Source organism: Centruroides vittatus, unplaced genomic scaffold, assembly GCF_030686945.1.
Source record: "Centruroides vittatus isolate TY-2023 unplaced genomic scaffold, ASM3068694v2 contig_962, whole genome shotgun sequence".
NCBI lineage: Eukaryota > Metazoa > Arthropoda > Arachnida > Scorpiones > Buthidae > Centruroides > Centruroides vittatus.
Window position 1 is genome coordinate 1,388,363 of NW_027122638.1, and position 27,963 is coordinate 1,416,325.

Consider the following 27,963-nt stretch of genomic DNA (forward strand, 5'->3'; position numbering starts at 1 on the left):
AACGTTATATTTTATTTATATAGATAGATAGAAAATGATCTGTTTAGTCCATTCTCACACAAAAGCAAACTTAAGTCGTTGGAAGTTAGCGCCATCTGTTAGACATGAAAGCCTTAATCCATATATAAATATATTTTTGAAAGGGGGGAAATGGTGGTCTTCACATATGCCACAAACCTTCGCGGGAGTGTATTAAACAACTTCCCAAAGTTTCATGGCAATAGGATAAATGGTGTGGTAATGCATGGACAGACAGACACACAGGCACACAGATACACATACATTCGTTTTTATATATATAGAAGATAGAGAGCGATAAACGATTCTTACGGTAATTTAAATTAAAAATTACTGCCCAGCATTATTCATGGTCACAATAATTTTGTGGATTGTTATCATTTAGTCATTAGTTGTAAAAGGAATATAGAAACCTGCATAAAGCAGAAAGATGGTTTCTCCACTTTATTTATTACAGCAAGGTTTAATATTTTCTTACCTGGAGTGGAGTCCAATTTCTTTTTGTATCCATCCCAAGTATCTTTGCACGATTCGTATTTATTGTAATTTTTATGTAGGAAGATTCCTGTTTTTTTTTTTTTTTTTTTTTTTACTTTTTGTCAAAATTAATTTTATTAGGACCTGCATATCTGAGGAGTGCAGAGACTTGCACCTCAAGCACCCATGCATATTTATGTCCTATGTTGTTTAAAGCTAAATTTAAGAAACTTCCTATATTATTATTAAAGTATTAAAACTTATAATCTATTTACTTGACTTGGAAGTTGACGTTTATACTCGATATGTTACTTTGATTTTATAAATTTTACTTTGTAAATTTTCAAACAAATTTGACAATGTGTTTCAAAAATTAAAAAAAAAAAACATTTACTCATTTTTAAACATATTTCAAGTCACAAGTAATATTGAATATTTTTATTTATTTCTATTTTTCAAGACGTGGTAATACTGGCAATATAAGGTTTCCAAAAGAAGAATCTTGTGTGATGAAGTAGCCTACAGAATTAGCATGTGCATGCTGCAAAATTTAATAAATTAATTTAGTAATTTGATAAATATAAAACAGTACATAAGGTAAATTATATTACTAACATACATTAGGCACTAAAAAATTTAATGACAGTTTAATTATTAATAAGAAGATTATAATCTAAATAAAGAAAAATAATTTATGTAATTTTTTTTAATATTCTTCTACTAGATACATTTTTAAACTCTAATATAATAGCTAAAAAAAAAAAATTTGAAAAAGTTACCATAATTTTCTGCAAATTAGCCAAAGGAAATTGCTAAAACAAAAATAAAAATTCAGTAATTCACTATATAATTTCAAAACAAAACACAGAATTTTTAATACAGAATCTCCTTAACTGTATTAGTTATCATAAAATATTAATAACGATGTTTTATCCATTCATTCAAAAACAAGCTTCCTTATATGGTATAGACTCAATAGAACATAATTGTCAGGCCATCCAATGATGGACACTGAAATTATTCCATTCATCAATATTTACACAATGTTATGCAAAAATTTTTGCTACTGTCTTGAAAGTTATTTAATAATAATTTAAATTTTACATATACATTACTCGCTTGCTTTGTTTCGTTATACATGATTTGATTTATTTGCTTCATTTTTTCGACTACACTGAACAGTTGAAAAAATGAAGCAAATAAATCAAATTGGAAATGAGTCATTGGTTTAAATTTTGTTAGAAAAACAGCAAAAAGTAATGCTGTTGTGTGGTATGTTATGCATGATGGGTTACACTCCACCATGAGTTATCTGCATAAAATTGTGGTAACTTCATTATTAATTTTTTTTTTATTTACACTAATTTTCTTTTAATGTAAAATTAATTTAGCTTATACTAATTTTGCAAAAATAATTTTCAAAGAGATTAGTGTTTAATATTTAATATACAGTGGAACCTCGCTTAACAAGTACCTTGCACAACGAGCAAAATAAATTGTGAAAAATGACTCGCTTAACAAGCGATGTTTCGCATAATGAGTGGCGAGGAGAGGGGAAGTCCCGGATTGTGCGTATGCTCCATCAGTCCGTGTTTAGCACTCGTTCAGCTAGCATCTTAGTGTCACTTGTGATTACACATTTTTCCAAACTCGTGATCACACATATTACATATAAACATTAACAACCCTAGCCCGTTATATAATAAACACGCCAAACGATATGCCAAATTTTTGGGCTACGTAAAGGCTATAATTAAATATTAGAAATTAATTAATTTGACTAGAAGTAGGCAGTAATGCTTCCATCTCATATTAAATTTAATGATCGATTCCAAATTAAATTCCAGAAATGTCTAAATTAAAAATTAATTATTTATAATTATTAAATTTAATAAGAAATGGAAGCATAACTGCCTACATCTAGTCAAATTAATTCATTTCTAATATTTAATTATAGCCTTTACGTAGCCCATAAATTTGGCATATCGTTTGGCATGTTTATTATCTGATTTTTTTGTTTTCTGCAAATTGAATTCACATTTCAGGTTGGTTCATTCCACGCTAGAAGAAAAGATGATGATTCACGCTCCTTAACAATGTTTATTGTATAATTTTCTTTGAATAAACATTATACATAAAATATTTGAGTATTTTTTTTGGCATGGAACACATTATTGCATTTTACATTACTTTCTATGGGAAAAATTGTTTCGCTTAACGAGTAAGACTCTGGTACGAATTATGCTTGTTAAGCGAGGTTCTACTGTATTTGTTATGGACAAAGTGATTAATATGGGCATTATGAATAATGACCAACAAAATCAGGCATTGTAATAAATTTCAATAATTTATCAAATTGACCGGTCATTATGAATACTGCTATCACCTAGTTGGGCAAAGTGATAATAATATGTGGAGTGATCATCCGACATATGTTAGCCAATCAGAACTTACATCTTAGTTGCGCATGTGTATTGCATTTAGTACCGAATTTTAAATTTATGTGACCAGTAGTTAATCTTTTTTCTTTGACAAAAGTAACAATCATGGAGTAACAATCAAAATATTAACTCGTTTAATCGGTTGTTGAAGCGATTATTCATATCACTTAATGATTCATAAAGTGATATGAATAATCGCTTCAACAACCGATTAAACAAGTTCACTTAATGATTCATTAAGTGATATGAGTAATCGCTTCAACAACCGATTAAACGAGTTAATAGCAGAAAAAGATGAGAACAATCAAATTTTTACAAAATCAGTGTATTTGTCAATGATACAAAAAGTGAAAGAGTCAAAAATGAAAATTACTTCTACGTTACCAGAAGAATATCAGTTAATAGTACTTTGAAATAATTCACAAAAAATAAATATTTCTAAATGAAATAAGTGGAGTTTTTTTTAAATCAAATTTAAAATTCAGTACTAAACACGATACGCACATGCAACTCAGAGTGCCAATTGGCTAGCGTATGTCGGATGATCACTCCTCAACTTATTATCATCACTTTGCCCGACTAGGTGATAGCAATATTCATAATGACTGATCAATTTGATAAATTAATCAATATTTATTAGACTGCGCACCCTTTTTGGTCATTATGAATAATGCCTGATTAATCACTTTGTCCATAACATATACATGTAAATGATTACACTTTTCTTCTTACCTGAAGAGCTGCTCTCTGAGATGATGTAAGAGCATGGGCTTCAATAGACATGGTTGATGGCTTTAATAAAATGATTATGGTATATTAAAGATAATTATGAAAAAAATATTTAATAAAATAAATCAAGGTACTTACTGCTGTAGTAGTGGTGGTAGTAGTTCTGGAATAAAAAAAATTTGTTTAGGAGAAAAATATAATTAAAAACTTCATATCCACTTTCTATTTTTATAAGTAAATGATTATTTTCTACACCAGAAGTTTTTGGCTCGTTTAATCACTGAAAATATCCAGTTGCAATTTTCCAATACTGATACATTATATCTAACATAAAGAAAGGGTTCAAAAATTCTGCAAGAAAAGTTATATTATGTAAGGAATTAAATTTAGTTTTAGCTTCACCTCCAAAGACAGTAAATATGCATCAGTGCACCTGAGTTAAAAGATATGACACTGTTTCATAATTATTGCTTGAATAATTATGAAACAGTCTCATATCTGGATTATGTGAAAAGTAACCACTGTACTGCTACTGATATTTTGAAGAGCTCACTTCAAAACCACAACACAGAACAAAATGTTGTCTATTTCAACTCATTTTTTGAACACAAGAAATGTTACTGTTTGTATAATACTAACTAAAATACTAAGCATTGCCAAATACAAAACTAACACTTTTGCAAATAATATGACAGCTGCCAATTTGTTTTGTTGTTTTTCAGTGCTAACTACACTTAACACTGTGAATGATTTAAAATATCGATTTCCCTCTAACTTGGTTATCTTTGACAATTGAACCAAAGTGTATTAACATTTTTTATTGAATATTATATATGAATAATCGATCATCATGTAAAGTTTTATCCAACAATATTGAATCACCCTGTATTCTGGCCTTTTATTTTCCTGGCTGTTGTGTTTACACAATAAGGGAAAGTATCGGAATCAGGTCAAATTTGACCGTCTAAGGTTTTTGCAAATCTCCATATTTTGAAATCTCCTGAACCCAAAAAATTAAAAAAAAAAAAGGGGGGAAAAAATTGTGTTGGCATCCATTTTGTTCAGTATTTCTGAATGGAGAAAACATTAAGAAATTAAATTTGGCATGATAGTTTGTATGTAAGGGGCATTGATTCTGTTAAATTTTGGGAGTTAAAGGTCAAGAGGGTAGGGCAATAGGGAGGGAATTTATCATATGTCAAGAGGAATCTGACTTAATGAAAATTTTACTCATTATTAATATTTACAATTTTTATAAATCTCGTCTCTACCCTCAAAATTAAGCACTTTGCCATTTTAGAATAATTAATAATATAAAAGTTTTTTTAATAATAAAATCTCTTAACAGCCAGGAAAATTACATAACTTATTGTTGAATTTTAAGCAATTATTATATGCATATTTTAACTCAATTTCATATCACAATTTCCAATCCCTACTGACCATAACATGCAGTAAGCAGTCATGAAATTTTTTGAATACTCTTTCTGCCCCATGAAACTAAAAGGGCTATTTTTGAAGCCCATTGTGGGTTTGACCAGGCCCACAACAGGCAGCTGGACAATGAGGGATAATTTACAAATTTAATAGAATAAATTATTTCCTTTAGTTGTATTTTTTGATAGTTACTATTTACATGCAAATAATATAACTTTAAATGGTAAATATGTACAATTTTCTTACCCCAGAGTTGTCTGACTTTGTTGTTTTAACATTAACTGCTTTTTATGTTGTTGAAGCTCTTCTAAAATCTTCCTATTTTGAATTTCTAAAAATAAATTATTGAATAAAAAATTAATTCAATAAATACATCTGTAAAAGAATAACTTATAAACTGAATATTTTTCATTCTAAATATGATAAAAAGATAGTGTACTGTACATTATAAAGACAATTTACATAAAATAATTTTCTCATAAGATCAATGTTTTTTTTGGAAATCAAATTTTGCTGTTTAATCCCAATATCAAAAAAGCATAATATTTCATTCCATTTATAAAACTAAGCTTTCAATCGAGTAAGTTAACTGACTTCAGTACTTATATTTTTATTTAAAGAATAAAATAATGCAAAAATTTAAGTACACCAAAGAAACCTTGACAATCCAGCAAATAATTTTAATGTAAATTCTACAAATGTTTTTGATCTTATACAAGATATGCTTCAGATCAATAACATTCTAAATTGGAAAGCACAGGACTAATTTCAAAATTTTTCAAAATGTTGGAACAAAATATATAGATATAAAATTGAATAAATAAAGATTTGGTTGCTTTTGTATAAAAAGATACAAATATAAGAAATAAATATATCACAAAAATAATATTAACTAATTCATATTGTTTTAATTTTATACATCTTAAGGGCAACTGAATCTTTATTTATCAATTTTATATTTTATTCCAACATTTTAAAAAATTTGAAATTAATTTTATGCATTCTAATTTATAATGTTATTGACCTGAAGCAGATCTTGTGCATGATCTAAAATGCTCATTCAAGTTACATTAAAATTATTTACTGGATCATCAGGGCTGGTGTGCATAGTTATCAATCCAGTTATTGTGACGAAATTAATTTCGGTCAATACGAAAACTGAATTTATTACGATGTCATATAGTTTAAATAATAATAATAATGACCATACAAACATTTGTTTGTATGCAATACGACTTATGTAATGTCATTCAATATTTGTAATAATAGTTAGTGAAACATAAAATTAACAATTGCAATATTAACCCTCAATACATCCTTATTCAATACTGTATATCCGTCATATAGCTTTATTTTAATACTTTCCATATTTCTCTTCACATTTTCAAAGAAATTACTTCAGATATCACGTACTGAATCCTAATTATTTTTTTAAAAAATTGTAAATAAAAAAACAAGTGGGGGAAGTAAATTCTGAGTACTTCATAGGTATACAATTCAATTCAACTCTATAAAGCAATTAGAACAGGATAATTTATTTTTTATGTTAATTGTTTTAGTATTAGATTAACAATAGAAGAATAATAGTGATATTAGATGTGATATTTATTGTTTTATTCAATTACATTGATCAACTTTTATGCATCAATATATATTTTTATACACACTGGACTGAAGATATAATGTCAAAAATACATTTTAATATTTATATATCTAATTAAAAGTTTCTGAAATTTGACTTGAATATAAGCAACAATTTATAAGATACACAACACGTGTATAGTTTATAAATATGTGCAAAGCACGTGATTAATGTAATTGACATTTTTCCGAAAATCTAGTGTCTTGTCATATAACTAACAGTTGTTATGAAACATTATGGCAAATACCTTGTCTAGACGAAGGAGGCTGGAAAGCCATTCCACATTATTGGACTTTCAGTAATCTAAAGTATACAATCAAAACCAATACATGCCAACTCCACAGAATTGAAACAGCATGTTACCTACCCAAAGCCGATCCCCGATTTTAGACCTCTGTCGAGCAATTCTGTTACTAACTTTTTTTTTTTTTTTTTTGCTTTTTCTGAGAAATGCTGATACAATTGAATTTTCAATTACAAATGCATTTTTATATAATTAAAATTTTACTTTTTGGCATAATATAATAAAACAGTTAGTTTCTTATTAAAGAAAACTCGGATGGAAAAATGAGTAACCGTGCCTCTGGGATGGTCAAATGAACCCGGAATTGAACGGAATAAGGAATCTTAAAAGTATTTCGCCGAAGTTTGTTTTGTTTTAACTTTAAACTCTTTCTGCCTTGTGATCACTAATAGGACATTTTATCAAACCTATTACAGGTTCGGCAGCCTCATAATGGACAGGCGGGAGGTGAAGGAGGAGCCCGTTATATCCCGAAAAATTCCTGGGATTTTTTGACCAGTTCAAATTCGATATTGTAGTCTTTGCAATTAAAAAGCATTCCTTGATTCTTGAACAATAATAGAATCTGAAATACTATCCAAATAACCATTTATACGGGAGTGGAATGAATGTAGGTTACATGTTCTATTTCGGTCTTCCCTCTAATATCGGTTCTGATTACGCTACTACGAACGTCTCGAAGATCTGATTCGTTCGGTAGCTCTGACTTAAAGAAAGTGTTCATTTTAGGAACGAATGCGAACGCTTACCGCTGTCGTAACACCGAGTTAAGGAACGACGGAAGATTAGACTACTGATTGGATAACGTCTTTAAGAATACAGCATTTGTGGGTGCAAAGAAGGTTGATTTGGTTTATTCGGATACGGCAACGTGCGCGATCTGTTGAGGAGGATGCCTCCCTGGAAGATTCTTTAAAGGAAACTGGCTCCTATTTAGATGTTACAAACGTGAAGAAACTCCACGTAGTCAACCCATTGGCCAAGCGCAAACCCACGATCAACTACTAGTGGTCAGTGGTTTTATCCACTCGGCCATTGGTGGGCGCAAAAGAGGGACATTTTGGTCATGCTTATAATAGTTTCGGCTTTTTTTTAAACTTTCCGCCATGTGGGCACTAAGAAGGCCTCTTTATGCAAGCCCATTATGGATTCGGCCAGGCCCACAATACAGTGTGAGGGATGGGGCCCGATATATCCGGATGGACCATCCCCCGAAAAATTTCTGGAAATTATTCGATTCCGGACCCCCATAGCGGTAGGCTGCTCCCTTGACCGCTCGGCCATCCGGCTGTCTAATAGTTTCGGCAGTGCTCACAATGAATGCGATCAGGTGATAAAGGGACAGGGCCGAACGGTTGGATTGCGAGCGGTTAAGACGTCGGCCTGACACTTTGAAGGACCTAAGATCAAATCCGGATGGCCGGATGGCCGAGCGGTCAAGGTGACATCCTATCGCTCTGGGGGACCCGGGTTCGAATCCGAACGGGTCGAGGAATCCCCAGGAATTTTTCGGAGGATGATCCGTTCGGATATGTCGGGTCCCGTCCCTCACCACCCGGTCGCCCCATTGTGGGCCTGGCCGAACCCATAATGGGCCTATTAAAGGAGGCCCTCTTAGTGCCCACAGGGCGGAAAGAGTTAAAAATAAAGATCAAATCCGGACGGATCAAAAAACTTCAAGAATTTTTAGAAGAGTGGTCCGTCCGGATATATCGGACCCCGTTCTTCACCACTCGGCCGTCCCATCGCAGACCTGCCCGAAATAATGGACATGCAAAAACAGCAAAAGGAAAGAAAAGGCGGAAATAGCCAAAATTAATAATAAAAATGATCCAACTAAACGAAACAAAGAACAACGTTTTATGTAAAAAAATAAAAAAATAAGTAAATAAAGCTGTACAAAAGTAACAATCCACATATTTTTAATTTTATTTCAAGTGCTGACTGTAAATAAATATTATGTATTGTAATATAATATGATACGCATACGTAAAATGCTCCTGTATTGTGCGTACCAAATTTTATACAAAATTCGCAAGAATTCCGAAACATTCAATAAACACCAGAGGGCGTATTTTCCTTTCTGAAAATTTAAGTGTTGTTTGAAACTTGAAAACAAATCTGTGAATCCTATTACGGTAAATTAATTTTTAACAAATATGGAAGACGATTTAGAAGAAATGCGTCAGTTAAGAGGTAAATAATGTAATAATTTAGCATTTATGTAGGTATTCTTCTTTTATCTTATTAATATATAATGTCCTTAAGGTAAGCTGTGAAATCTGAATGAGGGATTTGTATCCCTTGAATTATAAATGTACTATATGATTTAGAAACTCAACGTTTAAAGGACAGGAAGCTTCAAGTAAATAAACCAAAGGCGCCACTTGTTATTAACTGTTGAACATTTCAAAGATGATTCAACTTCTCATCAACAGCAATCACAAGAAACCCAGAAAAAAATTCTTGGGTTTTTCTACCCTGATTCGATTCTGGGTTCCCTGGAGTGGTTGGCAGACGATACGTCCAACCTCTGAATGAGATGGTTGGGATCTTATTGGAACTGTAGAACAAGCCCCGTAGGAGCAAAAAAGTCAAAGGAATTGTATTTCTATGAGCACCCCTTTGTCAGATATGGCCCCCTAAAATCGAGAGCCCGAGGTCACAAGTTGCATCACTACCCTAAGATTATCGTGTTTAACTATTTAGCTTACATGACTATGCTGGCTTTGAGTAGACCACTGGACTGTTCATATAGTACTTGTATAGTAGATGTTATGTAGTTTTAGGGGATGTGGGGTTGCCCCCATCCGGACACTGAGGTGTGAGCGATGGCTGGCATCAAAACATACAAGAACATGGAGTGTGGAGAATAAGGAGTATATTGATAAATGTTAAAAGCTGACTGTTAGAGGTGAATATGTCATGAAAGGTTGCATGCATGGATATGATTCTTTTGACCTTTTTGCTTGTATAAGGGGGTCTAAAATTCTAGAGGGGTGCGAAACCCCTTGTTTGGAGCTTGAATCTTATTCCCGTGTGTCTGTATCTCTAGTGAATAAGAGAGGTTAATTCTAACAAAGTTGCACTTTTATATATTGGATCGGAAAATTGTTCATTATGGACGGGTGTCTGTTTTAATGAGATATCCATTAAAAGAGGTTGCATGATATATACAAACACATATAAGCACATTATATAAATACGGTAGAATCTTGATTATTTCATGTTCTGCATTACCTGAGACTAACCTGTAAGTAAATACACTACTTTTTTTAAATACTGTAATTGATAAAAGAAAGTTTAAAATGATTTGCTTTTTGTTACCTTTTATCATTTAACTTCAATGTGATACAAATTATTCAGTTTAAAACTTAAGTATAATAATGTACATTTTTATTATTAAGGTTATTGTACATATTCATCTGTTTAATAAATGATGTAAAATTGTTCTTATATTTGATTGAATTCACTAAAAACAGCTTAAAAGTGATATCCCATATAAATCTTTTATATTATATTTATAGTTTTTAATCCGAAATGGTTGTTACTTCGTAATTGAAGTTTTAGACTGTTTACAAAAATTAAATATTTATGAGTCTATCTTAATCCTTTTACATCACCACAGAAGTAACAGTTAACATGGTTTTTTTGAAGACAATACTTCTTAAAAACAAAGGTAAAAAACAAGTAAAAAATCCACAATGTTAAAAATGATCAAGTTTTTATTTATTTAATTTAATCAAGTTTATTTAATTTTTGTCAATAGTCTAAAACTTCAATTACGAAGATAATATATCCTGAGTATTCACGAAAAAGTGGTTGTGACTGTTTATTTTTTGCATTTTTGGTTGCCCAAGGTGCCGTCGGTTTACATTGCCTCAGATAATCGGTGTTCTACTATGTGTGATTTCTTATACAATCCATGATAATTCTATATATGGTTTTTAATATTTATATTTATTTATTTACATTTATTTATATATTTGTATTATAGAAATGAGAAAGAAAGATATTCAGGAAAAATTAAAGGCTAGCAATGCAAAAACTTCAAGTTTGAAAGAAGAAAATGATGACATGAATAAGGTGATGGGATTTTCAGGATTTGGTAAGATATATATATATATATTTATGGCATTAATTTTTAAAATTATACTAATATATATTTATGGCATTAATTTTTAAAATTATACTAAAGTTTTTAATTATCTGAGGCATTAGTTGATAATCATGTAATCTAGCTTTTTTTTACAGTTTTATATAAAATTTAAATTAAAAAAACAAACAATATTTTTTCAATTACAGTAGAATCTGCTTATTGTAATTGTTTTAGGACTTGTTATACCAATAACAGTGATCAAATGATAACATTAAGCAGGTTAAGTATATAAGATGACCAGTAGAAATTCTAGTTTTGTTGACTTTGACGTTAAATAGTCAAGTTAAAAACAATTATAAAGTCTCTTTTGGTAATTTGGTTTTAACAGTTTAAACTATTGTATTGAAAGCAAACAGTAATCAAAACAATTTGAAACTGATGAAGATAACATGTATTATAAGCCATATGTTGAGGCATTTTGCCTATTTATTGGAAGATAATGATAACAATAACTGAAATCTGATTATATTAAAGTTTTATAAGTTTATTTTAACTCATATATTTTTGGGTCTTGCTGATTCTGATAACATTAAACAACTAATAAAAACATTTCTGATTATAATAAGTGGATTCTACAATATATAAGTTCTGTAAATTAACCTATACTGTATAAAATACCAGAGATTTTTACCATATTATATGATTTGATTTATTGAAAATAAATTCTAAATTTTTCTCAATATTTACAATAAAAAGTGTTTTAATTAAAAAGGACCCTGCTCAATTTTTATGGGTTTAGTAAAATTTAGTGGGTAATTGGCTGAAATTTTAGTATGTTATAGTTAATCACATTGAAAGATTTCAGATAAAAATGTGTAATTAACTCATACACATGAGAATATTTTGAGTGAATGTGTGTTTGCATATCTGTGTTTGTAATAACAAATGTGTATGGGAAAAAAGGTCCCTCTATATGCACAGCAAGCACATCCATCCATATACACAAATATGTTCACTCATACTAAAATATTTACTAAAATTCAATCACTAGATGCAAATGTATATATTATATACAATTCTATATACACACAGTGGGAGATGTATTTATAAAAGGTTTATAAATATATCTCCCACTTGTCTTCCATACATACATCATCCATATATGCACTATCTATTTATATACAGTACCTCCCTATACAGGATGACCCAGAACAGCCATACCCCTCTTTAAAATGAAGGCAAGTGAGTTTCATCAAAAATCCTAAAAAGTTTGATAAATAAATCGGGTGTAAACTATTGAATGGTGATATTTTTAACTTCCCAAACAGGCCAGAAGTGTAATTTTGTAATGAAACATGGTAGTTTTTAATATAGATTTGTTTAAACCAAACTCTTTTCTCACTGATGCAAGCACCTATTCTGTTTGAATTTGTTGCTCCAAGAACTTCATAGGACATGGCCATATGGATCACTGACACCTTTGACAGCTGTGTAAATAAAAATCAAAACTTACTTGAAATGAAAATGTAAACACAAGTGTAATGTTTACATTTGTTGACACTGGTTATTCAGCCAGCTGAAAAATATTGTAGCACAGAATGGCTTGAAATAAGGTTTTGCAAAGATAGTTCATCCCAGTTTCAAGATTATTTTATGTTTGATGGATGCATTTTCAGAAATGTTTTAGACAAATTTTTTTGCATTTTATCTAAATCTAAATTAAATGAGCAATTATTTATTATGACATTGTCAGCATGCAGGGTTGCAATTTTTAATATTTTTAATTTATTTAATTTTTAAAATATATGTTCTCTCTATTTTAGTAGAGCCTTGGACCTGTACAGTGTACATCATATTTTTTTGATAACAGTGGAGTCATGCTGGTCATCTGTCTAACTCTTTTCTGGGGAAAATTTTTGAATTAAAAATACATGACTTTTATACTGGAAGTTTGTATATAGTTAATCTGGGCCTTCTGCCTCTAATGTTTCCATGTAGTGTCTTGACTTTCATCTATCTAACACCATTTTTGAGATTAAGGAAGGACAGACTTCTAGATGGATGAGAGTGAGAATTTATAGATCTACAATTTTTTCAAACTGCAGCCCAAAAATATGACTTTCCATTTAAAATATTGCTTTTGGCCTGGATAGTCCATTTCTGCCAGAACTGGAAGCTGAAAATATCACCATTTGACAGAGCATACATAATTTACTTATCAAAATTTTTAGGCTTTTTCGATGAAACTCATTTTCCTTTATTTTTAAAGGGGCATACAGGTGGTCTGTCGTTCTACGTATATGTATACCCTCCATGCATATATAATCCCATATGTATATTATTCATATATTTATTTCCCCTATGTTCAAACAGTTGGAGCAAAAAAAAAAAAAAACTATTTTCAAGTTTCATTCCCATTAAGACTTGTTCAGTAAAGAACTATAACATATTAAAATTTCATCAAGGAGTAATGCCCATAAGGATTGTGTGTGATCCTTTATTAATGGAATATGCAATTTGATCTGCAACTCAATTGTTGTAGATGAAAAAATAAAACTTAACAATTTTTAATATTATTAATGCTTTATAATGTCAAGAATAGTTATATTTGTCTAGCTGTGATATTACTGAATTAATATTTAGAAAAATATCCTTGTTTTTAATATATTTGTTTTACATGATACACTATCATTTATTAGGAAAGAAAGCTAGAACATTTGATTTGGAATCTTTATTTGATCACACAAGAAGAATTGCTGCCGAAAAGTTTCAGTCAAGCTGTAAGTATCAGAATATAACTAATATATAGAAAAAGGATTGAGAGTGAATTAATGAAAAAGTTTTAAATAAAACAAAAAATGTTTATAATTTTCTGTTATTGTGATTATACTTTGAGAATGTTATTAAAATTACTTTTTACTGTTATTATATCACTTAATGTAATTATTTTTGGGATTCTTTTTTTTTTTATATTTCTTTCTCCTAGCTTATATTGTTTAAAATATAATTGTAATTTTATGAAAAGGTATTTAAAGTAAAAGGTCATCTTGCCCGTTTGTGTGTAAAATAGGTGTAATGTATTCATACATAATTTCATATACAGTGTGATGATAAAATTCCCAGACTGATTTTATTACAGAAACACAAAAACAGATAAATTTTTTCATAGTTGTCTTTCAACATAGGGATGTATTATGTCTCTTTGCTATGTAAATGTGCTTTGCAACAACTGTATAATGATATAAAACTTACTAAGAAGTCCTTTTTTTTGGAATAACCTCATCCCCTGTGTCATTTTTTTGAATAGATGGTACATCATCAAACTAATGTCTCTTCAATTTTAACTTATGCTACACGAAAAAGTCTGTTGGAGAAAGATCTGGAGAGTAAGAAAAATATGGAAGCACAACAACACTTTTACTAAAAACTGTGCTCTAGTGCTGACAAATGTGCTGGAACATTGTCATGGAGCGGGAAACAAGATGACTTTTCTTGTCATTGAGGCCACATCTGATGAATGTGCATTAGAAGCCTGAACAGCACACCAATATAGTATTTTCCACCCACAGTTTGTCCTTCCAGGACAAAGTTTTCTGTGAATAATTCTGCTGAAATTGAAAAAAAAAGCATTGTCTTGATATGAGATTTTTGTTTTCTGACTTTGTGCCTTTGGTCTTTTCAGGCTCAGCAATGTCACACTGTCATTAAGTTTTGAGATCGTACATGAAGTCTCATCTTCTGAAATTTTGAAGGTGGTTTGTTTATTAAGGCGATTAATGCTATTAAATTTTGGTGATTTAAGGTTCAAGGGGTGGGAGATAAAGGGGGTCGCGTGTATCTTGAGTAGGATTGGACTTAATGACAAGTTTACTCATTATTAGCATTTACAATTTTTTAAAACCATCCCTATCATGAAAATTAAGCTTTTTGCCATTTTATAATAGCTAAAAATATAAAAAGTTTTTAAATAAAATATCATGCAACAGATGGCCCCACACTGTTTTAAATGTTACCAGGAACATTAAGCAACTTGTTACTGGATTTTTTTTGTGATGCATTTGAAAACAATGACAAATTGGTTAAAATTCTGTAAATTAATGTCAGATATATTTTATTACATTTTTTTAAAAATAAATATAATGAAGGATTAATATCCTTAGTTTTAGTATTTCTAGAACATTTGTTTCAATTTTAGCAAAAAAAGACAATGATGTACCAAAAGAAGAGAATTTAGAAGCACAACTTGAAAAGGCTACGCTTGTTCCTGATGCGAATGAAGGAAAAGATGATGACGATAACTGTGATGATGATGATGATGAGGAAGAAGAAGATTTAGTAAGGAACATTAAATTTATCAAATTATTATATTTATATGAACTTTATAAGATATAAATAATTCCTTAAGTTACACATATTGTTGTTATATTATTTTTGTTTTATCATCTCTATGTTTTTGAATGAATTTTTCTTTTGTTTAAAACTTCATTGTTAAGTTTTATTATCATCTCTTCAATTATTTTTTCAGATTTCATTTGTATTCTTATTATTTCCCAGTTCAAGTAATGACCAACTTTAAATACATAAATTACAAATAAATTTAGAGAAGTTATCATATCTTGATCTATATTTTGTTTTGTGTTTCTGTCTAGCTGGATAGTTTTATTAAAATGTAGTTATGTATTCAGGTTTGTGGCTGTAAAAAATTTCCGATAATAAACTCAATTGGAACAAATTAATGCATAAAATAAGCTAAAAAATTTATTTTATTAACGACTCGCAAAGCATATTTCTTGGATTTAAATGAGTACGGGATAATTTGTGTTAATTTGCATAAATCATCAATTATATGCATACTCTAGAAATTCAAAATTCAACCCCCTTGTCAGTGTTTTTCTTCTTTTACTTATTACATTCATCATTAAGCACTTTCCTAATGAATACTTTAAATATAATCTGTAAGCTGAGTAAGTTTATTGCATTGTGTTGTTCCAGTTTGTTTTAATATCTGTTTTCAAATCATCGTTGTTTGTATAATTTTGAGTGTAAAATTATAAATAAAGTAATGCTCATTTGAAAGACCGAAAGAGTATCGGCAAATATAACTTAGTTGTATGCTTAAAGAATATATTAATTTTAATTTAACTAATTTATTAATGAATTATAATTTATATAAAATGGATAAAAAATTGAGAATTATTGAGATTATGACATTAATTACATTTAAGTTGTATTTTTTACAGAATAGATATTCGGAAATTCCCGCAAGCCACGAAATCGAGCTTAATCACGGACAAAAATCTGTAAGTTATTCATTATAAATTTAATATTTTAACCCTTAGCCTGTCATTTGCCACGTCCCCTTATTTTGTAAAATGGCCAAGGTCAAAGGTGAATCAGGCAATATTATTTTAAAAATTCACTAAAAATTAAATTATTATTTTATTCATATGAAAAAATCACATATATTTATCAATATAGTTAGTTTTAAATACGACATTTTTCAATAAAGTTTGTTTGAAAAATTTATGAGAAAAAAATAATAATATATGATAACTGACATTCAGACTTGAAAATTTGTTACTATTTGTCAAAATTAACATTGTCTGGTTACTTCATTCTTATTGTCACTGAGCCAATATGACGTACAATATTGTTCTGTACAATTTGATATAACATTTATGCATGTACGTTCATTCGTTGTGAAATAATCGCACATTATATCAAACATTTGTTTGAAATCTGAACTTTATCCTGCTTTCAACTAATAGAATGAACTAATATATTTTATTCATTTTATATCAAACAATATTATATATTTTCGTAATAAACATATGATTACCAGTAGCAATAGATGTAACATTTGCTGATATTTTAGATTTAAAAAAAATTAAAAATTAAAAATATATATAAAATATCAGAACTGAAGGTCATAACTTGAATATTTATGATGCATTAACATATTATAGCTGAATAAACTTATTATAGCATTAATGAACTTATTATAGTATTATTATTGCATGAATATGCTGAAAATGAAATAAAAAATTACCAGAAAATGAAAAATTAAGAAAAAAACACCGATAATTAAATTTTTTTAAGTTGACAAAACACCACCTGGACAAAAATATGTGAAACAGACGATAAACAAGACGATATCATCAAGTGCTGACATCTGTTGTTGATAAATTTTATAAAAATCGATTGTTAACAGGGTAACGATGAATCGGTACCCTGGCCGTTTTGCGAAACAATTACCCTGACCGGGAAAGGGTTAAAATATTTTTGAATTTTTTTCTTGAATTTGATTTGATCACAATTACATGATTATAAAAACAATTTTAAAGTAGTTTTATTTCATTTTCAAGTATTATTTATTTTTAATTTTAAGCTTACAGAGATCTTATTTGTATATTTTTTCAAAATATGCGAAATAATGAAAGAAAATACAAAGATTAAAATGCAAAATATTTTAAAGTAGAGATTAAAATTCTAAGCTTTTAACCTTTTAGTTAAAACATTTGGTTTTAATGGGTAATATTTTGTGTAAATGAAATATTGAATATATGACGACAATGACAGATATTTTTGAAATTTTAGAGTATCTTGCAGCAAATTAAAATAAAAATGAGGAAAATGTATTATATATTTCTTCATATAATTTATTCAAAAGAGGTAGATAATTCATTGTGATTAATCTCTAATTTCTAGTCTTTTTTATAATATTGTTTAATGTTGGAATGATTAATATCAAATTCATGAATTTTAGTTTTTATATTCTGATTTTGGTTTCATTTGAGAAAAATGGAATTGAAGTTGATAAAATAATAATACATATTGTTTAATTATATATAAATTTTTTATTAGACTTTTATCTGGTAAATTCAATACAGGCAGTCCTCTACTTACGAACTTAATCTGTTCATAGTGGTCGCTTGCAAGTCGAAAAGTTCGTAACTCGAAAAGACGATGTTTGGTGCAAAAACTCAAATACAACGTTGGTTTTTACAATTATGTAATGTTTAGGCTACTTGAATAATGTTGAATTAAGATTGTTAAAGGGAAGTATAAATTCAAATCAATCACATGTACATTATTTATTAAAATTACTCATTTAAAACAACTACAAATGTACATATGTATGTACTGTAATTGTTTTTAATGTAAAACTTCAAAAATAAACTTGACTGTACATAAAAAATAACCAACTGCACTTTAATAGTAAACAAATGACATCACACACAATTGACACATGACTACAGTCCAAACTCAACTAAGAGCCTCTCACCTACCTCTCATGCTTAGAGTACCTAGATATCAGAGTAGCGACACACGAGTCATTTCCGCCATGTTTTGTCGACTGTCATCACGTGGTCTATGGGTTTACATTAAGAAATGATGATTTTTTTTAGTTTAATAAAGCATTTTTACGAATAAAATGCTTTATTAAACTAAAAAAAATCGTCATTTCTTAATGTAAACCATAGACCACGTGATGACAGTCGATCGACAGAACATGGCGGCGATGACTCGTGTGTCACTACTCTGATATCTAGGTACTCTACTCACGCTCATATTAACCCGCCATCTGTCGGCTTTGTTCATAACTTCGAAAGTTTGTAAGTCGAGTGTTCGTAAGTAGAGGACTGCCTGTATACTGTAAAGCAGCGTTTCTCAACCTGGGGGTCGCAACCCCAAGGGGATCGCGGTGATATTAAAGGGGGGTTGTGAAACAATAATAAAATTATTTTAAGAGAAAAAAATCATTTATTATAAACTTATAAACATTTTACTTACAATAAGTACACATGTAAAGAAAGAAATTAATGTGATGGTTGCATTTGTGTTTCATTTAAAATTTTCTCCATACATTCCTACATTAGAAACACACAAAAATAAATTGTTTTCTTAATTGGTTATTATTCCTTTGGGTGAGGGGATCATGAAATATTAATTTTATTTATATTTACTATTTGGGGGGTCGCAGAGCTAAGAAGGTTGAGAATCACTGCTGTAAAGTATACTTAAAAACAGTTGATTCATACTGTTATAAATATTTTATATTAATTAATTTAGGTTTCTGCTCTTGCACTGGATCCAAATGGTGCCCGCTTGATTACCGGAGGGTATGACTATGATGTCAAATTTTGGGATTTTGCAGGAATGGATGCAAGCTACCAGTCATTTCGAAACTTAAGACCATGCGAATGGTGAGAATAAATATAATTTTAATGTTTATGTTAATAATTTTAATAGTATCCACAACTGCCATAAATAATTGGGCTATAATTTGGACATAAATGATTTTGAATTACAACACTTCCCTCTAGAGTCAAATTCATTTGTAATTCAAAATCATTTATTTCCAAATTATAGCCCAATTATTTATGGCAGTTGTTGATGTCTATTTGTTATTTGTTACATCGTGTTCCGGTTGGTGTGTATATTTGAATAATTTTAATGTTTATGTTAAACATTTAATAAAATTAATATATATAAATTTCATTTCTGTGTTATGTAATGCAGCCATTTTCAAATGAGAATCAAATGGCTTTCTGGAGACCATAGCACATTTAAAGGGTGCACAGATTAAACATGTAATATGGGGTCACGAGGTTTATAGGAGTTTTGGAAACTGAGTGGATTAAACATTTTTTAGAGGGAATAAAAGGTCTTTGCTGCAGGGATAATTCTTTTCTTTTTTCTTAATTTTAGCTAGGAAGCAGGAAGCAAGACATTAAGAAATAAAAGGTGCATGAAATAGTCACAAAAATTTATTTACATCAATTAGCATGAATACAAATTCTACATTATTAACATATGCAGGACAAGGTGAAAGCTGGAGCCATTTTAAATTGAGTATAGTTGGAGGGAATACTATTGATGACTGATGTTTAGAAGGGTGAGACACATATCAGACATCATAAACTGAATAAAAGATGTCTGCCTTAGCATCACTGAGTTTTTCTCCTAGGAAGGAAAGGAAGGAAATGATGATGTCCCAGAGTTCAATGAAATGAGAAAGACAATTTTTTTTGGACAGTTATCACACCTTGGTATGCAGCAACAGCATCTGGAAATTTTTATCAATTTTTTCAAATAGCTGTCAGAAAAGTTTTTACAATCTTTATGACAATTGAATGTGAACATTGTGTTTAAGATTATTGAAAAGTTAATTAACTTTTCAGTTTTCTTGAGTAAAACTGCCTTTATTTCAATGTAAAAAAGTTTTACATCAAAACCATGATAGTTCTTTCAAGTTGACAAAATAAATAAGCTGTTTTGAACACTGGAACTTATTGTAGATGCTATGATAGAAGTGTAGAAGATACTTATCAACTAAATTTGATTGCCCATTTTTTCAGCTTTATATAGTAGGTAGTCTCTTTCTGTTGTAGTATGCCAAAAACAGCCACTAGGGGCACCCTAGCTATTATTTAAATTAACAATATAAATTTTATTTTAATTTTATATTTTTACAATATAATACTCAGTATATCATTATTTTTATTTGTAATTTAACATGCCCTGATGCCTGCATTGGGCCTTTCAACTTGTTTTAGTATAGAATTTCAAAAGAGCTTGAGGGGTCATGTCTAAAAAAGTCTAAGAATGGCTGATATAATGCATCTATTAGTGATATTTAGTAGGATAGAAAAGTATTTTATACATTTAATTATAATGAATATTGAAAATTTATTTCATACTTTGCAAACAATCTTTTGAAGAGCATTTTGCTAATTATAAGCTGCTTTTGTATTCTTGGTACAAAAAAGCTACAGAATACCTATTTACCTGTCAACAAATGATTCTAAATGAAATAAAATAAAATAAACAAAAGTGTCAATTAGGTTATTCACTTCTCATGTGTGAGAATACGTGCGAGGGTAAAGGAGGATGCACACATGCGGCCCGGCAAAGAAAAGCGGTGTCGCAAAACGCATCTTCGCTGTTTATTTATTTATTTAGCGTATGGCTACACATCTAATTCAAAAAAGAACAAATCATAAATGTAAATCTAAGTTAGAAATATAGTTTAAAGCACTTTCAGTCACAATCAGGAAGTCACTCAGTTGTCCCGGAAAAGATCTTACTGGACAATCTTCCAAGATATGGTGTATAGTCTGTCTTTCAGCACCACAGTCACACTGCGGGGATGCAACTTTTCCCCACCTAAAAAGACTGTCCCTGCACAACCCATGTTTGGTCCGAATCCGATTTAACACACTCCAAAGATTTCTGGATAACTCAAATCCAGGTGGTCGCTTTGTGATACAAGGAAGTTGTCGGCTGTCCACCGGAGAGACATCAGCCCAGAGCCTTTTCCAAGATTCAGTGACAACAGGCAGCACAACCACACAAGCGGCAATCCGCTTACATTTTGGTGCATGCGTTTAGTATTCAAGACAGCGAACAATACCAACATTGCCACTATCCATATGTTTACAAATTTTTTTTGTACGGCTTGCTTTATTTAGCTAGAAGATTTTGTCGAAGATTCAAACAAAGATTTTGGATTAGAAATATTTTCTTGGATCGAGAAAGAACTGGTGTAGAAAATAGGCTTATTCCTTGATTAAAATCTCTCGATAAAGAATACTATTTCGAGTAAGATTCGGTTGTTTTGTTCTTTGAATTAAATTATATATGATTATTTGTGTAGAATTTGTGTTAAATTTATTATCCTTTCCTCTTTATTCTGATATTTGTTATCTCGGTTAATTGCATCGAACTTTCCGCCATTAAAACACCACGTGGTTGTATTTTCTCACATGACTACCAGACAAACTGTTATTGGCTGATAGAAACGCGTCTTGACAGCAATCGCCACCAAAGATAGAATTCAACCAACTTTTGCGGCATGAGAAAAGCAGCACAAAACGGACTTCTGCGGCGAGAAAAAGTGATGTCATTCTGCCACTTATCCTTGCCGCACCGCATGTGTGCATCCAGCTTAAACCCTCTAGTCGTCAGAATTGTTAGTTCTGCTCGCGGGATCACTGGATGGCTTAATGGGAGGGTCTTAAAATGAATGGAGAGAGTCACGGGTACTTCTGATCATAGACAGTTTTGGATGTCCATATAAATCCATTGAACATACATCCAGATTAAAACAACAATAAAAATTTAATGGATACATAAGAAGTACAAAAGGAAATAAACTAACAACTAAATAAACAAACTAACTATACTTCTAAATACCGAGAGAGAGTTTACAATAATCTATATGATAATACCTCTGTCACACTAGTATATTTAGTCTGGTCGATGTGTAGAGCTTCTGATATGGAGATGGCTGAAAAATGGGAGACGGATGATGGAGAGCCGGAGCGGGGCTATGCTCTTCCAATGGCTTCCACACTTCTATGTGGCAGTGTTCATTCTATATGGTTGTCTGCCCTCTATGGCAGTTGCTCGCTGGATTATTGTCGGCTTCTCCAAGATTGTGATGTCTCTCTTCTTTTATTCCAAATTCCTCTCCAGTTGGGTTTTAGTATTCGTAACATCTGATGGGATATTATTTCTGATGCAAATAGACAGAAGTTCATTGGAGATGTGTGATAACATCTCTCCCAAAGGAAGTTTTACTTCCCTTCCCATAAATTTGACAGAAATGTGTTAAATTTTTCACTAAAATATTACTTCAATTTACTAATTGATTTAAATAAAACTTATTCTCTATGATTCCTTACACATGCATTGAGTATTTGTGAATTGGAGTCACACTACATAATCCATTGAGAAGCAGATTCTGTTACATAATGTGATATTAATAAAATATTAATAAATTTATTTTTACAGTATAAAATTTAATTATAAATTATACTGACATTCATTAAGTATTAATATTATTTTTTTAGCCATCCAATAAAAAATCTTCAATATAGTATAACTGGAGATGCAATATTGGTAATATCTGGAAATGCTCAAGCGAAAGTTTTGGATAGAGATGGATTTGAATTATTCGAATGCCCTAAAGGAGATCAGTATATCAGAGATATGGCTAAAACTAAGGTAATTTATTATATTTTTATTTCTGAATGCAATAATTGTATTGGATAAAATGTAATTTTTTTTTGATTTATGTTTATTTGGAAACCTGAAATTTTACAATTTAAGATATTGATTAGTACAAATTTACTTTGATACTTTTATTAATTGTGTCCATCAATAGCTGAGTGGATAAAACTACAGAACACCATTGTTGGTTGTAGATTTGCATCAGATTTGCTAAATAGAGGTCAGCATTTCACAGAAAGTTCTTACAAAAGGATCTTTGCTTGACAGGTTGCCCAAATTTTACATTGCTTTATTCCATCAATCCCCTAGTATTAATTGATCTTAAAGTAGAGACTCTATACAGTAGAAATATTTATCGTACGTCAATAGTTTCACAATATGTATCCTAGCTTTGTATTTCTTTGATATACTATCTTTGTCTGAATATAAAAAATCTATTATGATATAAATGGATTTTTTACATTATGTAAGCCTTCTGACTGTCAGCCCAGGTGTGCCAGGCCTCATTATTTATTACTTTTAATAATTAAAAATATAAATACGACTTTTTCACACCAGGGTTGCCAGATTGGCTTTTTTGATGCCAAATTTTGCGAAATTTGGCTTTTTTTCAGTCTGATTGCCGTAAAAAATTTTGTTTGGCTTTTTGGCTTTTTTTGGCTTTTTTCGAATAACATCATGATAATTTTATTTTTTTAACAAATTGATTTTATTTTTTCCAGTAGACATTCTAAGTTTTATATTTTAAATTCTAAGTTGTATATTATTAAAAGAAATTATCTTGGATCAGACTAATTATCTCTGTTTCCATTTGCAACTCCAATAGTTCAAGAATTTGGAAGGTTAAATGGCTTTTTTCAACAAAATAAAGCAGACCTTTAATAAAGCAGAGCCTGCAGTTGCATGAAAGTTTATTTTACACTACAAAACTTTAAAAAGTAGACTTTATGATGGTAATTATAAGAAAAGTATTACTAAAGTTGATTTTGGAATGAATTTTTTGAATGAATGAGATAAATACCTGCAAGTAAATAATAATGATGAAAAAATCATGCAACGATTTCTAACTATCAAAGAAAGATGTTTTCACATGTTAGAAGAGGCTTTAAATCAAGTTCTACAAAGGCTTCCATCGACAATGAATTTATTTCAAGATCTAGAGCAATTAAACCCAAATATAATTTTAAACCAAGCTTTACGACCAAAGTTTTCTGAATTGTCATTTTTGAATTTAGCACAAGACAATCTTAATATGATTGAAGAGCAATACAGGAAATTACCTTTTGTCAATTGGATAGACGAAGATCAATTTAAGAAATGTGGAATATCCAATGAAAGTGAGCTTTTTTGGCAAAAAATATTACAAAATCCCCAATTCAAAGAACTTGCGACTTATGCCCTCATTTGCCTAATAACGCCCATTAGCAATGCTACAGTCGAGAGGGTGTTTTCACTTTTAACTCATTTTAAGAATAAGGCAAAGAATGGAATGCAACTTTCTCTTCTAGATGCAATTATTAGGATTAGGCCACAACTTTTGTCCTCAAATATATGTTGCAAAGAATTTGTCTTTTCTCATAAAATGTTAGAGTATTTTACTTCTGAGAAACTGTATTCCTCTGATCCAGTTTCTTCCCTTAATCATGAAGATATGCTTTTTGAAAAAGAAACATTAACATAATAAAATAGCATTCAAGTATAATTAAAGTATAATGTATATAAAATATATGATAAATTTTGGCTTTTTTCTGGCTTTTTTTTTACCTTAGTTGGCTCTTTATAAAAATTTAAATCTGGCTACTTTGTTTCACACAGGTAAACATCTTGCTTTAGTCATTTTTTTTCGCTCTTTTTATTTTTTACTTAAATTTATTAATTGTTTGCTTCCATTGTAAGCCTGGCCAAACCTGTTATGGGTATGGTGGAAAATGTCCTTTTGTGATAAGGTGATTCAAATAGAATAAGTTAGGGCCATTCTTTTTTCATCAGAAGTGTTGTATGCTTATGTACTTAAAGCCAGATGTCTATAAATCAGCTGCTCCTAACAATAAGAACAGATGCTGTAAGGGTGGATGCATGCAAGTGGCACAGCAACGAAAAGTTGTGTTGCAAATGCATCTTTTCTATGTGGCTGCAGAAACATGTAATCAGCAAACTGCTTAGGTTTTGGCACATGCATACAATATTGGAGATGGTGAATGACACCTGTTATCACTGCATTTACAAATTCTGTTTTGTATGGTTTGCTTTATTTAGCTAGAAGATTTGACTGAAGATTTTGGATTAGAAATAATTTTGTGAAGATCAGGATCTTTATATTGTGGACTTTAACATTTTTATATAATTTTAATTTAAATATTTAATTTTGAAACTCCGTCGGATGTTAAAATTCTTTTTAAAAAGTTAAAAAAGACACAGTCGTTCCAGAAAAAAAAAAATTCTTTTAGACGATCACCATTTATTTTCATTCTTGTTCTAGAACAAACTTCTTAGATGACCAGACCTTCCTTTTTAGGCTACTTAGCCATCTAATGTTAAAACGTTCCTTAATTAAAGCAGAATTAGTCCAATTAAAATTTTAAAAAATTGTTAAAAATTGGAAATGGGATCTTAAAATATTTAACTACATTTTATACAAAAATGGAACAAAGTAAACCAAAAAGGGTTAGTTTAATGGGAAATCAACTGATAAAACTTTGATAAGATTGGTTTAAACTTGATTCCCATGAGTTGAGTTGCTTGTTAAGATGAGTAAAATTTCTGTGTCACGACTATGTCACCCATCACTTTATTGGTCCAAGAAGATTGTCTCCTCTGACAAAATCAAGGAAGGGCCTGCAAAACACCTCTCAATATAAAAAGGCTGTATGATGAGTAAGATGATGGAAATTGTCACTTGACGTGTGTGTGTGTGTGTGTGTGTGTGTGCGTGCTCTGTGTGTGTGTGTGTGTGCGTGCTCTGTTGGATATCTACCGCCGCCGTCCACCCTCGTCAACTCAAGTTTCGTCGAACTGATCATCGTCAAGGTTCCAACCCTCCTTCCTGAACAACTTATAATACTCCGAAGATAGTTGGAGACTTTCCTGCTGTTAATACGTTCAACTGTATTACCTTAAGGTATTTATCTAACCCGCGGCTAATTGTAAGCTCTCTCTCTCTCATCTTTTTGTAAAGTTGATTATGGTTGCGTTCTTATCTAAATTATGTATACTTATGATATTCTAGAAAACCTGTCAATCCATATAGCAAGAAATCTAACTAAATAATCTGTACCTAATTGAAAATTACATCTAAATAAATGGGTATTATTTATTTATAAAAATTTCTCCGAGTGCATTTCTTTTGCCATTCTCTCTGTTCACTCCATTCTGGGTCTAACCCATATGTAACCGCTTGCGCGAATTTACAATCTCTATATCGATCTAAGAATACAGTGGTGTCATCCTGACGTGGTATCGAAGAGCTACTGGCCCTACGGTCACAATTTCTTACATAAAGAAAGAACTGGTGTGCAAAATTCACTTATTCCTAGATTATGATCTTTCAACAAAGAATACTATTTCAAGTAAGATTTGTTTCTTTTGTCCTTTGAATTAAATTATGTATGATTATTTGTGTAGAATTTGTGTTAAATTTTTTATCCTCTCCTCTTTTTAATGTTGATTATCTCAGTTAAATGTGTTGAACTTCCTCTATTAAAACAACATGTAATTCTATGTTCTCACATGACTGTGAAATGAATCATTATTAATGTGAGATCAGGGGATACTGGATTAATTCCTTTTCCACATACAGGATGAAAATATTAAAATTAAGGAAGATTGGTAAGATCTTTCTTCCTCTGTCCTGACATCAGTTGAGAAAAAGAAAAGGTCATGTCTCAATTTACAATTCTATTATCTTCCGAGTGGCTGAAGATATAATAATAATTTGACTGGAATTTTAGGAGGGTTTATTAATTAAGAATTAAGTCGACAATGGAGTTAGGTGTAAAAACAACAACAATTTAAGAATATAACTTATTTATTTAATAAATTAATATATTTATATATAGAAATTTGATTTATATGAAAATGAATACAAAACTGTATTCTCAAGTTTAAATTATAAGAGGATTTTTAAGTCTAACCCACAAATCTAACAAGAGAAAGAGTTTACATTCAAAGGTATATTACCTTAAATTGTAGTACGATGCTTTCAGGAGCAGAATGACTTCACAGGAGCACCTTACTTTTTAATTTGGATCAAGAACTTCAAATGAACAAGAAGTATGCGAGAGAGGAAGTGAGAGCCAGTTTTTTGGAGGTGACCTCACGCTTTTATAAAGAAATTCTATCCAATAAGAATGGGAGACAATTTCTCCATGCTTCTGACACGTGAGAGAATCTGGATGAGTTTTGTGGTGGGATGTATCAAGATCTCATGTTTGCTATTACTTTCGAGGAAAGTGATGATATCTTTTTCAAACAGAAAGGAAGTTTCATTTTCCTCATTAATGCATTGTTCTTGAAAACAAGTAAAATTTGCAACAAAAAATTACAGAATCTACTAGAATAAAATGAATTTAAAACATATTTCATTATGACAAAATTTTACTGGAATCAAATCAATAACTCCAGATTCTCACATTAGCTAATAAAAACATGTCTTCGTAGTGATGGCCTCAAAAGATAGAATTCAGTCGGCTTTGGTTGCATGAGAAAAGCAGCACAAAATTGACTTCTATGGCAAAAAAGTGATATCATTCTGTCACTTTTTGTCATTGTGCCTCATATGTGCATCCATCCAAAAGCAGCT

The 27,963-nt window shown here is 30.3% G+C and overlaps 2 protein-coding genes across 3 annotated transcripts in view; one reads left to right on the forward strand and one right to left on the reverse strand.

Moving 5' to 3' along the window:
• Positions 1-918: 918 nt before the first annotated feature.
• On the reverse strand, positions 919-7,129 carry LOC136985353 (SOSS complex subunit C). 2 transcript variants are annotated; one of them, XM_067282620.1, is made up of 6 exons: positions 6,992-7,129; positions 5,349-5,433; positions 3,804-3,828; positions 3,669-3,728; positions 1,275-1,307; positions 919-1,036 (listed from the first exon to the last, which is right to left on the reverse strand). In XM_067282620.1, the coding sequence occupies exons 1-6, from the start codon at positions 7,020-7,022 to the stop codon at positions 944-946; spliced, it is 327 nt and encodes a 108-aa protein (XP_067138721.1). In that variant the 5' UTR covers positions 7,023-7,129; the 3' UTR covers positions 919-943. The 2 variants fall into 2 exon arrangements, with proteins under 2 accessions (XP_067138721.1, XP_067138722.1); XM_067282621.1 differs by lacking the exon at positions 1,275-1,307.
• Positions 7,130-9,110: 1,981 nt separating this feature from the next.
• The window catches only part of LOC136985366 (WD repeat-containing protein 70), a 37,252-nt gene continuing 18,399 nt past the window's right edge, over positions 9,111-27,963 (forward strand). Inside the window, exons 1-7 of the mRNA XM_067282637.1 lie at positions 9,111-9,244; positions 11,046-11,156; positions 13,847-13,927; positions 15,343-15,482; positions 16,388-16,447; positions 19,221-19,354; positions 23,006-23,159. Coding sequence (XP_067138738.1) covers positions 9,208-9,244; positions 11,046-11,156; positions 13,847-13,927; positions 15,343-15,482; positions 16,388-16,447; positions 19,221-19,354; positions 23,006-23,159 — 717 coding nt within the window. The 5' untranslated portion in view covers positions 9,111-9,207. The remainder of the gene's footprint in view (positions 9,245-11,045; positions 11,157-13,846; positions 13,928-15,342; positions 15,483-16,387; positions 16,448-19,220; positions 19,355-23,005; positions 23,160-27,963) is intronic.